The 14,514-nt window shown below is 40.7% G+C and overlaps 1 protein-coding gene across 2 annotated transcripts in view; it reads right to left on the reverse strand.

Annotated features, from left to right (window-relative positions):
• Nucleotides 1-14,514, reverse strand: part of OSBPL10 (oxysterol binding protein like 10) — a 389,517-nt gene that overhangs the window by 243,778 nt on the left and 131,225 nt on the right. For both annotated transcript variants that reach the window (XM_083188653.1, XM_083188650.1), the window contains exon 2: nucleotides 14,192-14,367. In XM_083188653.1, coding sequence (XP_083044779.1) covers nucleotides 14,192-14,367 — 176 coding nt within the window. The remainder of the gene's footprint in view (nucleotides 1-14,191; nucleotides 14,368-14,514) is intronic.

Below are 14,514 nucleotides of genomic sequence, written 5' to 3' on the forward strand. Positions count from 1 at the left end.
CCAGCGGCTACCTAGACACAGAGGTGAGAGTGCAGGTCTTGATTGCATATATGTATATATATATATATATATATATATATATATATATAAAAAGACTATAAGGGGTAAATTTGTTAAAGGTTATGAAAATTAAAGGTGGTGATGTTGCGCATAGCAACCAAACAGACTCAGGGGGGTAGTCAATCCAAGGTCACGACTGTTGGGACGTCCCAACAGTCGTGACCCTATCCCATTCCCGGCCAGCTTGCCCGTTTATCGGCAAAAGGGGGCGTGGCCACATAAACGGGTGGAGGATTGTTGCAATATGGCAGTGTTCGCGACAATCCACGGCCGTTCCCAAGCAAAACTGATGCGACAGCTTTTAAAGTCGGGTCCGTTCTGCCGAGATGAATCTTCAATGCTGTCAGGAGAGACAGCATTGAATAGGCGCCCACCACTATTCCTCCTGTTGGAAATAGCAGCAGGGATTGAATACCCCCCTGTCTATCATTTCTCTATTGCATCCCTAGCAAACAATAAATATAATTGAATAGCTTGCTATGGGCATCATCATCTCTTTTCCAACCTTTAGTTAGTTTCTATGAGGCTTTATTCATTGTTGTTGAACCTATAATGTAATGCAGTACCTGTGTATATAAGGTCCTACATACTGTAGTCAGAAGCCTAACAAAGCCTAACAAAGTGATTGATTCCAAGTCAGTGAATGTGTCTGTGCACTGCCTGGGCTGACCACAAATGCACACTGAGAGAATTCTTGCTGTAACTCTCTCCATTACTTGATGTTAAAATACAATTATGCTGTCAATTACCAACCTCTTACCTTTGAAAGAGAGGCAGCCTCGGCTCCCGCGGGAAGCCGGTTCTGCTACACTTCTGTATTTAATATGCTATGTGTTAAGTAGCAGTTTTATGAGGTATTTCAGCCAGGAGAATAATTTCTCCATTAACACTTATCATCATGTTACTGGCCAAATATAGACTAATTTAACAATACAATTTACATTTTTTTAAATAAAAACAAGCCAATGTCATATTGTAAAAAGATGCTCAAAAACCTAATTCCTCATTTCCCACACACTAATAAAGTCAATAAAAGTGTTGTACAATTAATTATATGAATGTTATAAGTAATTTGAATCCCTTATGGCTGTCTGATTACATGACTGAAAAACTTGGATATGTGCAGACCGGGATCTGGACTATCAGCCGTGCAGGTTTCCGGACGAACTCTGTTTTTTTTTTTTTTAAAGGGGCAATCAAATACAAGGCCTGATTTTGCTTTGTAAATGATTACCCCTTTAATAAAACTCTGAATCTGGCTTGCATCTTGCATGGCCGCCGAGCGCGTAGGCTATTACATTTGGCCATTAGGGCCTAATTCAGCATGGACCGCTAATTAGAGAATTCGCAAACCGAGTGATTATGGAAGGACTGCACATGCATACCATTCACATTGCATCTTTGTGTGGGGGTTTAGTGACAGAAAATGTGAATGGATCGCAGTCGCATTGTAGCCAAAGTTTGACTGACAGGAAGCAAGCATTTGGTGGCAGAACAACCTAGGTCGGTGTCGGCGCTATACCAGTTTGTATAAAGCTTATGGGGGAAATTTACTAAGATGGGAGTTCTATTTCAGAAAGGAGGTCGCTATGGGCAACCAATCAGATACTATTATCCTCTAGAAGGTGCTAAATAAGAAGTAGATTCTGATTGGTTGCCCATAGCAACATCCCATGTGAAATAAAACTCCCATCTTAGTAAATGTCCCCCTGTAAATCCATATAGAAAGTCTTGTGCATAGGAAAATCCAATTTTAGGGGAAGTCAGAGGGTTGAAACGTTGTCCTCCCTAGACGAAATGCGTTGCTAACTTTGGCTGCATGCTGATATTTAGAAAAATGTAATCTTTCTGAAGAATTGTATGGGCAATCACTTATGTCTCTGTAAGAAAAGATGGTTTAAAAGGATAACGGGGCGCTTCACTAAGGGATCAGCCTATCTGAGTATTTGGAGATCTACTCCCAGATCGCTTTCAAATAGATAGGTGAGCGTTTGATAAACAAAATATGGGCACTCCCTTTTTTTAACACATAGATTCCTATATATATATATATATATATATATATATATATATATATATATATATATATTTTTTAATTAACCTCTGTTGCTGTGATCATGCACCCTAGATAAGCTCATTTACCTGAAACCTGTGACAGCTGCCCCTTTAATACTAATTCAGGTGCTGTGTTTGGGATTGTCTCACCTTTAAAAGCCATAAGGTACTTGGCAGTTGAGCTTTAACCCAAGAAAAAACACATGTTCATTTTAGCTATGATGTGTAAGTAGTTCCTAAGAAAACCAGTTGTTAGTGTAGGACTTGCAGTGAAATGGGGTGCCTTGTAGAGATGTACGGACTCGGATTCCGGAGATCCGTGCCCCCACGAACAGAATTAATTTGAGCATGGTTCCGAGCAGCGCTCAGAGATTCCCACCTGACTCGGGTCCTGCCGTACAGGCAAAACGTCATCGCTCGGCGCCGGATTTCGCGAGGCTTTAAATAGCGGCTCCCGCGCCCACCATCTTCATTCCAGTCTAGTAGTGGGTTGGGAGAGGGTGTGTTGGTGCTGCTGCTGGGGCTTAAACTAGAGCTTGACCTTGAACGCAATATTTTATTCGCTGGGGCTGGTTCTTAAAATACGGGGGACCCCTATTAATTTTGTCCCCTGTATTTTGGGAACCAGCCCCGGACCTGGAGCCTGGGGCTGGTTTTAAAAAAATCGGGGAACCCCTATTTGTCGGGTTTCCTGATTTTTTATTACCATCCCCGGCTCTTTCAGCCTGGTGCTGGTTACGGCTGTGGGGGGGGACCCCACGCCAATTTTTTTAAAAAAAAAATTTATTCTTATTTTTTTAACACTGAAGGCTGCAAATACGACAGGAAAATAAAGTGTATTTTCCTGCCGTATTTGCCCGGCCATTCGGGGGCGTTTTACGCTAATTAGCGGCCGCTTAGTAAATCAGGAACCACCATTCTTTTGAATGGTGATTTCTGTCGTATTCTATCGATGGTGTATTCATTCGTATTTGTAAATACAAATACGAATGTCCCATCAATGCGAATACGAAAATTCTTATTTTTGGCATAGTAAATGCCAAAAAATACTAACACGCCCCCAAAAAATCTTATTTTCATATGAAAATACGATTTATTTCCACGATTTTTTCTTAGTAAATTTCCACCTAAATCTGGATTCTGAGGAAGAGACACATATCTTGAAACATGTTGATCTGATTTAGTGCATAACAACAGGAACCAGCTCCAGTTCTGGGTAAGTTCATTTGCTGAACTTCCATTGTGGCCAGACCCGGGTCTTTGGTCCCAGAGGGAGAATCGCACTTTCTGGCTTGCCCAGACTGGAGTCTCAACCTGTTTTTTTTACTTAATTTTAAACCCCAGTTTGTTTATAAAAATATTTTAACAATAAAAATGCTATTTGGAAAAGATACCTTTATGGACGTCTGATTACATCACACACCGTGAGTACCAGTACCTTAAAGAAACCTTTATATATTTGGGCATACCAGTACTCATGTGAGTATGGTATGCATCCAGCCATTTCTCTTCCTTGAACAAGATAATTATATCATCATAATGAAGTAAATTAACAATTCATATATATCCATATATGTTTCCATCCCATATGTTCTTCGAGACGACTGTGATCATCAAAATCCTTACTTTCTGGAACATTTGCAAACAACAGAAGCCTTTACTTAGAGGGTAGTATTATTCTCATATATATATATATATATATATATATATATATATATATAAATCTGTGTGTTTTAGAAACGCTCACCTATTGTACTTGTGTCCCTGTGTTCAGTTTTAACTGTATTACACTATTTTAGCTTTTCTGTCTTATGTATATTAATGGATGGGTAACAGTATGCTGAGCGCAGCGAGGCATCGCGCCCAGAGCATGGCGAGCACAGCAAGCCATGTGAGGGTACCTTGTACACTTATACGGTGTCCATGTCAACCTATGTCAACATACACAATAAAAACATGAAAACATGTCAACTTTTTGACCTGTCAATATTTTAAATGTCGGTATTTTGACCCTGTTGATATTCTAGCCATGTCATTATTTTGACCATTGGGATTTTGATAGATGCAGATAAATCATACTGAATCCGGCTCAACAAAGGGCGTAGAGTAGCTCAGTCAACATTAACATTTAATTTAATTTAACATTTAAATTGAAGGCTATATTGTGCCAAGATTCTCAATCACCTCCATTAGCTGGTGCGATGTTCAGCTCCCCTGCAATCATTGCTCCACATGCCTATGAACTTGATGCAAATTTAGGCACACTATCACAAGGGCCACAGCATAGTAGGATGAGGAGTGTTATACATCTGTCTCATTACACTGCACAAGGCCTCTGTCCCTGGGTGGGTGTAATGTACTGCCTCCGTCCCTGGGTGGGTGTAATGTACTGCCTCCTTCCCTGCTTCTGGGTGTATTGTACTGTACCTGTCTCTGAGTGTAATGTACTGCCTCTGTCCCTGGGTGGGTGTAATGTGCTGCCTCCGTCCCTGGGTGGGTGTAATGTACTGCATCCTTCCCTGCCTCTGGGTGTATTGTACTGTACCGGTCTCTGAGTGTAATGTACTGCCTCTGTCTCTGGGTGGGTGTAATGTACTGCCTCCCTCCCTGGGTGGGTGTAATGTACTGCCTCCTTCCCTGCCTCTGGGTGTATTGTACTGTACCTGTCTCTGAGTGTAATGTACTGCCTCTGTCTCTGGGTGGGTGTAATGTACTGCCTCCGTCCCTGGGTGGGTGTAATGTACTGCCTCCTTCCCTGCCTCTGGGTGTATTGTACTGTACCTGTCTCTGAGTGTAATATACTGCCTCTGTCCCTGGGTGGGTGTAATGCACTGCCTCTGTCCCTGGGTGTAATGGCTTGTCACTATCCCTGGGTGTAATGTACTGCCTCTGTCCCTGGGTGGGTGCAATGTACTTCCTATTGTCCCTGGGTGTAATGTACTGTCGCTGTCTCTGGGTGTAATGTACTGCCTCCATCCCTGCCTCTGGGTGTATTGTACTGCCTCTGTCCCTGGGTGTAATGTCATTATTATTATAACATCCACATTTATCACTTACAACCCTTAGAACATTCTTTAACAATAACAAAAGTAAAGGGGTAACTTGATTGTATGGAGCTGCTCGACAATGTAAAGGCCAATAGTAGGATTTTAACTTAAAACTAACCATTATGCTAAATGTAGACTAATGCTAAATAAGTGTCAAAATTCACAATATCCAGATGTATTGCACCTATCTGTGGGTAAAATGTACTGCCGCGCCTCTCTGTGGGCCAGATGTACTATGCATGAAAAGTGATAAAATGGAGAGTAATAGGACTTCCAGTTTGGCCGCTGATGCAAACAGTAGCTGCAGTCTTAGCTCCGTGGACGACCCAACCATTAATAGCCTGCCAGCCACGCACAAGGACCGAATAACTGCTAGCCGCACCTGTAAACACAGGGAAACACTCTGGGCGGCAGATGGATAGGTTTCTGGCTGCCCAAGCCCCAGCAAAGCAGCAGCGCCAATGTCCGCCAAAAGTAAAGGAGCAATCTAATATGTCTGCGATAACTTCATGTAACTGTAGGGAAGGATTCGCTTCCTGCCCCTCACAGTCAGAAAGTGCATGCCAGCACACTTTTTACATATCTGCAGGCACATTAACTAATGCTGATGTTGTCAGGGGGATACAATACTCCATTAACCTCATATTAGATTCCCATACTGATAAATTAGCGCAAGCAGCGAAGGACATTAATGATGTAGCTCAATTGAAAAAAAGGTACTTGTGTATTATCACGGCGCCCATCGCATCGCAGACCATAAGGCATGCGATGGTATGCGATGCGATGTCCCGCGATGTTCGCCAATGTCCTACAATGTTAAAATTGTATGTTATACAATGCCATACAATGCGACCCCGGCGCCGGCCGCAGGGCACGCTGGGAGGGATCCGTGACGGATCCCTCAAACAGCGCTGCGGTAAGAAGCCCATAGGCTTCTGCAGGGATTCGCCAGCTTTTGCTGGCGATTCCCTCCGCAGCGCTGACACTGCGGAGGCACAATATAGCATATAGAGATGCAGTAGAAACCCCGAAAACGGGGTTTTTACCGCATCTCTGCTATATAGAATCTCGCCCAAAGGCCCTTCTAGACAATGGCAATTTCAAGCACATTTCTCTAACTCCATGAAATTTTAAAACATGGTAGAGGGAAGTTGGATGGAATATAAACATTAGAACATAGAAACAGAGAAAACATCATCCCTTCTGTTTTTCGGAAGGCATCCAAACCTGTCCTAAGATATACTATTATTTAATATTTCTTCAAGAGAAATAAGGAATCTCATCAGCTCTCCTGTGCCTATCAGCGTTTCAAAGAAAACCCTACTGGGGAAAATAAAAACAGTTACCACTAAAGCAAATAATTTGTTGACTCAAATGGAATCCAAACTTTCATTTTTATCGAACTGTAGATTTTCCCAGATTTGGAAACAGATCAAATAGACTATTATCATATGTCTTACAAAGACAATGCCCTCCCACAATAGTTAAATTATTAAATATCCCAGATGGTTCTTCGTCCAGAACTGGTAAATCAATCTCTGAAACCCTTTACTCCTTTTATTCTATACTATATTTTAACTCAAGTATAGATGAGAATAATTAATCAATATTTTATAACTCGTTGTTTTCCCACGTTATCAGAAGACCAAACTCAAACTCTGATGTCAGATATATCTGAAGAAGAGATTTTAGTGTAATCAAACAACTTAAAATGGGAAAGACCTCTGGGTAGATGTTCTAACAAATAAATATTACAAACTACTGGCCCCAAAGATAACTGGAATTTCTTCTTGACCTACTTACTTTAACTTAGCTATTTTAATAGTATTACACAAACCTGGAAGAGATCCAACCCTCCCAGTATCATACAGATCTATATCTCTGTTAAATAGGAATTACTAAATTTTCACTAAAATCCTAGCTGTTTTAAAATATTATTACCTGCTATTATACAGGACTACAAGTACCAGCGGGCCCTTTAATGCCCCGAATGATGGAAGTTGTGGTTAGCCAAGTGCCTGCATGCGGGGGAGGCTTGCTGGGACTTGTAGTTCCGCAACTTAACCCAATAGTTTATCAGTCTAAATGTACACAATTATAGCCATCACCCAGGGGCACCGGGGACGGGCCTGAGATTCAGCCCAGGCCGCGCTAAACTGTCAGGGGTTAATGCTTTGGACTGGAGAACTAATATTAAAAGTTTCCCCCGGCTGTGACATTAGCCTGCTGACTGTTTGGGCCCGGTGCTGGTTTTCAAAATATGGGGGAACCCTAGTTATTTTGTCCCCCACATTTTGGGAACCAGGACTGGCCCATGAGCCTGTTCTGGTTATTAAAATACGGAGAGACCCCAATTTCCCCCTGTATTTCCACAACCAGGACCAGTTCAATGAGTCCGATACTGGTTATAGCAGGGTAGGGGGACCGCATTTTTTTTTTTTTAATGATTTATTTATTTTTTCTATTTTTTACACAAGGCAGCATTGCACGGATCTGACTAATCAATGTGATGCTGCTGCATTGCTATACGAATGGCTATGACAATGGGAACTATGAATCAGCTGAATATGATAGATTAGTAAACATGCCCTATTGACAATTCATATTTTCGCCAGAATACAGCCGAAGTGGAGAAAAGGGTTTTTTAACTCCGCACAGAGTGCTCTTACTTGTTCGTCCTCCTACTAGTATACTTCTATTTTCTTGGTTATTTTTTATTTATTTGTAGAGAACTTTTTCTCTAGTTTTTATATCTTCTTTTCAAGAACGTGGTGCAACCCCTCTCCTATTGATAATGAACAATTTTATGAAAAAAGAGGGAAGATTAGAGATTTGTGGGGTGCACTCCGAGGTATACTGTGGGGGACGTCCAACTGAGTATTATCACAATTTCTAAAATTTAACTTTTATTGATCCAATTAAAAAGAGGTGTACGGTTTACATCCTCTCATATAAGACAGTAATTAGAATGTGCAGAAAAAGGAAAAAAGAAAATGTGGTTAAAAACAGGATGTGGATGCTGATATTTTTATCGATTTTTTTAACTCTAATGTCTAGTTGGACCCCTGTTTAGTTCTGTGGGATAATCTATTATGATTCAACTCCCAGGCTTCTTGGTATTAATCTTATGTTACCAGCAATATGTGGTTCTTTTGATGTATAACACCGGTATTGGTATTAACACAGTGTATCTATGTGCTGGTTACCATCCACTGTAGTGCCAAATATTTATATTTATTGCTAACCTCCTAGGTATTTCAGCAATGCACTGTGGTGGTTATTATTGTATACGGTGTGTGGTAGATTTCTTTTAAATAACTTCACAGTAAGTGGGACCCCAAGTTATTGTATGGTTAAGGTGCCGTTGCTCTTATTGGTTCGGGTGTGATCGTTTATTTCGCATACACACCAGGGCACTTATTAGTCGTGTCCTTTCACAAGACACGTACCCGGACAATTGTATTGACACTTTTGCTGTTATATTCAAAATTATCTATATTGAGAGCTGTTAGTGCTGCCCTTATATGTAGCTTTGGGGTCACAGCGCTGCAGTAATGTTTAGTATTTAGTGTATCGACGCTGTAGTTATTAAAGAGCTGCGTATTCCCTGGCTTGTACCACAGGAGCAGGCACGTTCTTTATGTTATATTTGTGCGTCTGCATATATCAGTACTCTCCTACAGCTAATAATGTCTACCAGCGCTACTGTGATTCAATAATATCTCTTCTGCGCTTGGCGTGTGCTGCCACATATAATGGAAAAGGTGCCGTTGCCTCTATTAGTTAAAGTGCGATCGTTTATGCTGGGTACACACCAGAACATTTATTGGTTGTGTTCCCTCAATCGACACGCACCCAGACAACTGTGTTAATGTTGACACTTTAACTCTTATACTCTGAGTTATCTGTATTAGGGGCTGTTAGTACTGTCCTTATGTGTCACTTAAGGGTCACAGCGTTATAATGATGTTTTGATGTTTAGTACATCTGCGCTGTAGCTTTTAAAGAGCTGCGTATTCTCTGGCTTGTGCCGTAGGAGCAGGCACGTACTTTATATATGCATGCAGTGCTCAGATTCCTCCAGTAAATTATTTGGGGAGCTCCTGTTATATTCACACATCTGCTATTGCATGTATCGGTACTTCTCTACAGATATTAGTGTCTGTCAGCGCTACTGTGATTTAATAGTAATGGTATCTCTCCTGCACTTGGCGTCTGCTGCCACGTGCAGTAAGTCCGTGCACACCTTAGTATTGGTCAATGCACGCTGCTTCTTATTCCATACTATTGATCACACACACCTTAGTAAAATACAGGGGTTTGGGGGTACATTCTAATTATTTCACGACATTAGGTATACATTCAAATACATTTAGCAATCCAACATCACGCGCCTATGCGCATTTCTCCGGCTTTGCCGGCTTCCTCAGGGCAAACAGTATAACATAAAGAACGTGCCTGCTCCTGTGGTACAAGCCAGGGAATACGCAGCTCTTTAATAACTACAGCGTCGATACACTAAATACTAAACATTACTGCAGCGCTGTGACCCCAAAGCTACATATAAGGGCAGCACTAACAGCTCTCAATATAGATAATTTTGAATATAACAGCAAAAGTGTCAATACAATTGTCCGGGTACGCGTCTGGTGAAAGGACACGACTAATAAGTGCCCTGGTGTGTATGCGAAATAAACGATCACACCCGAACCAATAAGAGCAACGGCACCTTAACCATACAATAACTTGGGGTCCCACTTACTGTGAAGTTATTTAAAAGAAATCTACCACACACCGTATACAATAATAACCACCACAGTGCATTGCTGAAATACCTAGGAGGTTAGCAATAAATATAAATATTTGGCACTACAGTGGATGGTAACCAGCACATAGATACACTGTGTTAATACCAATACCGGTGTTATACATCAAAAGAACCACATATTGCTGGTAACATAAGATTAATACCAAGAAGCCTGGGAGTTGAATCATAATAGATTATCCCACAGAACTAAACAGGGGTCCAACTAGACATTAGAGTTAAAAAAATCGATAAAAATATCAGCATCCACATCCTGTTTTTAACCACATTTTCTTTTTTCCTTTTTCTGCACATTCTAATTACTGTCTTATATGAGAGGATGTAAACCGTACACCTCTTTTTAATTGGATCAATAAAAGTTAAATTTTAGAAATTGTGATAATACTCAGTTGGACGTCCCCCACAGTATACCTCGGAGTGCACCCCACAAATCTCTAATCTTCCCTCTTTTTTCATAAAATTGTACAGCCGAAGTGGGTCGTATCCATTCGCACTGCGCATTGGCCTTATTCCAGAATCTTAGTAAATTTCCCCAAGTATGTTTTGTGCTGTTTCTAGGACAGTTTGTGCTTTGGGTGCTCGAAGGAGACATAAAAAAAAAACAATCCAAACAATTACAGTGCCTAAGCTTTTTTGAAAAGTAAAACTAAGTACGCCTTGTTACATACTTGATTATTGCATCTTAAACTTGATAACATGTTCTTGGAGAAAAAGTACAATTTATATCATTATTTTTATGCTATTGTATAATATAATCCTGCCAGATGGAGAACACTCTGTGCCATCTAACCAGATGGAAGCATCTATACACAGTTTAGTTATTAATAATTAGGTACGTTTGTTGGTTGTCTTTTCTATGTGAACATAATGCTTTATTAATTATGTTGCCTTTTAGTAATTAATACTGTATATTTTCATGGACATCTGCAACTTAGTTATACAGTATCTAATTTTTATACATATGTATAAAAAAAGTTGGCAGAAGATGAATTAGGTTTATAAAGTTGACAGTTATAAGGATTTGATAGATCCACCATACTTTCATTTACATGTATCTTTTATTTGGTAATATTTGAAAAGCAGTGTTGTTAATTGTCTACTGCTGAATGGTAATAAAAGAAAAACTCAATATGTTAAATATGTTAAAATCATACGTCTAAAATGTGATTTCAACTTTATACATGTGGTAATGCTAATTTTAATAATAAGAATTTATATATATATATATATATATATATATATATATATATATATATATGAGGACAGGAAACAAAGGCACTCCACGGGCTTTCTAAAATAACGGGCACAAGGGCACACTGTGTGCCCTTGTGCCCGTTATTTTAGAAAGCCCGTGGAGTGCCTTTGTTTCCTGTCCTCCTGCATATCCCTGCCATCCGCTGCACCCCGGCACTTACGCTGTTGTTGTTCTGGAGTGCCCTCATCTGCCCTCTATATATATATATATATATATATATATCCAAATCAGCCGGCACTCCCGTTATAACACAGCAGCAAGCCCCGGTGCCCACAGAAAAAATCTATACAGTCCAACAATAATGGCACTCAGGAGGCTGTTTCCAGCATATAAAACATTTGTATTGTACAGGCTGTAGGATTGTTTAACCTGACGAAGGGGGTAGAACCTCGAAAGCTTGTTCCAATACAATCGTTTTATATGCTGGAAACAGCCTCCTGAGTACCATTATTGTTGGAATATATATATATATATATATATATATATATATATATATATATATATATATATATATATATATATGGTAGGAAACAGAGTGCGCCCCTGGTATGTAGTTCCACCACCAAATCCGATAGGAAGAACCGTAGTAACAATGTACAAATCACTGTTTAACAGTTTTAATACAATATATATATATTTTTTTAAACACAAGATAAAAGCACTTTTCTCATCCGTATGGAGTCAATAATTTGATTCAACAAATGCAAGGAAAAAACCCAACGCGTTTCGACTTCCTCGGGGGTAACATTCCATAGGCATATAGAACATGAGTGTAAATGATAACTCCAGATGTCAACCTTTCAGGGACGAAGTATAAATTCAAAAACTGGATCCTTTGGAGATCCTAATAGGTAGATGTACACCAGCATCAATTTCCATGGGGGTCCCAGCATCAATTTCTGTGGGGGTCCTTATTTAAAATCACAGGTTCTGAGGGGATTTCAGCAGGTGGAGAACATAAATAAGGACCCCCATGGAAATTGATGCTGGTGTGCATCTACCTATTAGGATCTCCAAAGGATCCAGTTTTTTAATTTATACTTCGTCCCTGAAAGATTGACATCTGGAGTTATCATTTACACTCGCCACCTATTCTATTCTCCCTCGTGGTGGTCGTGGACCCCCACAAGGGAGAATAGCCTGTGGCTGTCGGGAACCCGTGCGTCGGTATTTTAACAGTCGGGATCCCGACGTCGGGTAAATGACTGTCGGGATTCCGAATGTCGGGACCCCGTCTGGCACCCAGTCCCGGTGCTTGTCATCTGCAGTGTGCAGGTGCCAGGACCATGATTTACGTTCTATGGGCTGCTGACAAAGTGGGGGCGGTGGCAGCGGTGGTGAGGACCAGAAGCAGTGGCAGCGGAGGGGGTGCCAGCATCGCGGCCAGGGGCAGCCCCCCTCCTACACTAAGGTAGGAGCCGCTGCTGCTTAAAAGGTAAAACTATGCCTTGTAAGTGATTACACCTTTAAATAACATATATGCAAAAATCACATTTTTGACCTGCCTGACATTCTCAATAATATACCATATTCATTGGTTAAGATACCATTATCAAACTGAATACTAACTCAAGAACACTTTATCTTAGGTCATATGAAATCTAACTTTGTGAAAAATTTATTATATACTGTATAAAATTCTATCTCATAGCATACTAATTGATAAACAAATTGCATAGTGTATACAGACAAATAATAAATTAACCATAAAGAGAGAGTAATGCATGACGCATCCCATTTTGAATGCACTGCACCCAGCAACTCTTTGAAAGCATAATGGCGTTTATTAATGCTGTATGCTTAGAAAAAAAACCACAAAATACATCTCTCCCGGTTTAGTACCTGGGAGGTCCTCTGCTCATGAGTCAAAGGGGTGTTTGGTGGGATCCATTTGGATCCCTCTCAGGGGAAACACGGAACGAAGATGATAGGCTTCCATAGGACAATGCCATCCCACCACATATAAGCCCAGAATGTATCATATTTCAGAGCTTCATGCATATGCATTTTTGAGTATTGGGTGTTTTTTTTTAGCATTGGTGCATCCTGCCCATAATGTCAGTAAACTTTTACTTTTAGTCATTGCTACCTAGTTTCCTGTACTCTTCTCTGGCAGAAGCCCAGAAAGGAGATTGTGGTGTATAGTTTGGGTTTCGGGGACAGGCGCTGATGTCATCATGGAAACAAAATGGTAAGTATCCTAAGATACAAAGGGGATCAATCCTCACATCAGCGCTGAGGTCATCATGCCCCACCCAATGACAGTCAAATGCCCCAATTTGAAAGTCTACATAGAGGGGGCCAGGATAAAGTGACACAAAGTCACGTGATTTGCATTATGTTAGCCCCACTCCCTCCTTGAAGCACCACGATCACCGGCATTTGTCTCTGTGGCTGTGGAGGATGCGGGGGTCTTCTACACCATTGCAGGAGGCTGGAAGTGCCACACAATTTTCCGGAGCCTCCCAGTTGTTCCGTGACTGTAGGTAACTATGCTTTTAGTTCTCTAAAGCGATGGAAACGTATCCCTAAGTGTAAGCTCCAGCTGTAAAGCAAGTGAATTTCATTATATTACAGAGAAAAGGCTTTTCTTGGGTTGCTTAATAACTTTCTATCAGTCACTGTGACAGTGGGATCCCTTCCAAAAGGTAATGGAGATGAGAGAGGGAATACAGCTCTTTTTTTGCCATGAACAGATGACAGCCTGGCCTGTGCCAGGCGAAAATACATCTCCCTTGGGTTTCCAGAAGATACACTGGCCACGCGTCGACACCTACATTCGGCAGAAACCTCTAAGTAGAGACAAATGCACAAAATATATCATGACAGCCCAGCGAGACAGTAAAAATAGGCCAATGTGCACAGCAGAAAATGAAGTAAACCAAGCTATCACTGCATAGAAAACAAATCTATGAATTAGAGTTTAGATTTATAATTCCATGACCTTACCTCTCAGCTTATACACTTCTCCATTTGTAGAATATACAACTATCATGTTGGGTGCCTCATCACTTAAAGAAATCACTGATCCGGTAAGAGATAAGAATCCTCTGGGTTTCTGATTTTTGCTTGCCTCTGTGACAAAATACTGTAGAATCCCAGAGTCGAAGTCCAATATAAAATATCTAAAGAAGCCAAAACAAGGGGAAAAACATTATTGCACATACTTGGAACAATACGTAAGGGAAAACTTATCAATGTGATCCAGTGCTTGTACCCATATATGAGTCAATGATATAAAGGGGCATACACACGGAGCAAATGTGGGCTAT

Source organism: Crinia signifera, chromosome 5 (genome assembly GCF_055691185.1).
Source record: "Crinia signifera chromosome 5, ASM5569118v1, whole genome shotgun sequence".
Classification (NCBI taxonomy): domain Eukaryota; kingdom Metazoa; phylum Chordata; class Amphibia; order Anura; family Myobatrachidae; genus Crinia; species Crinia signifera.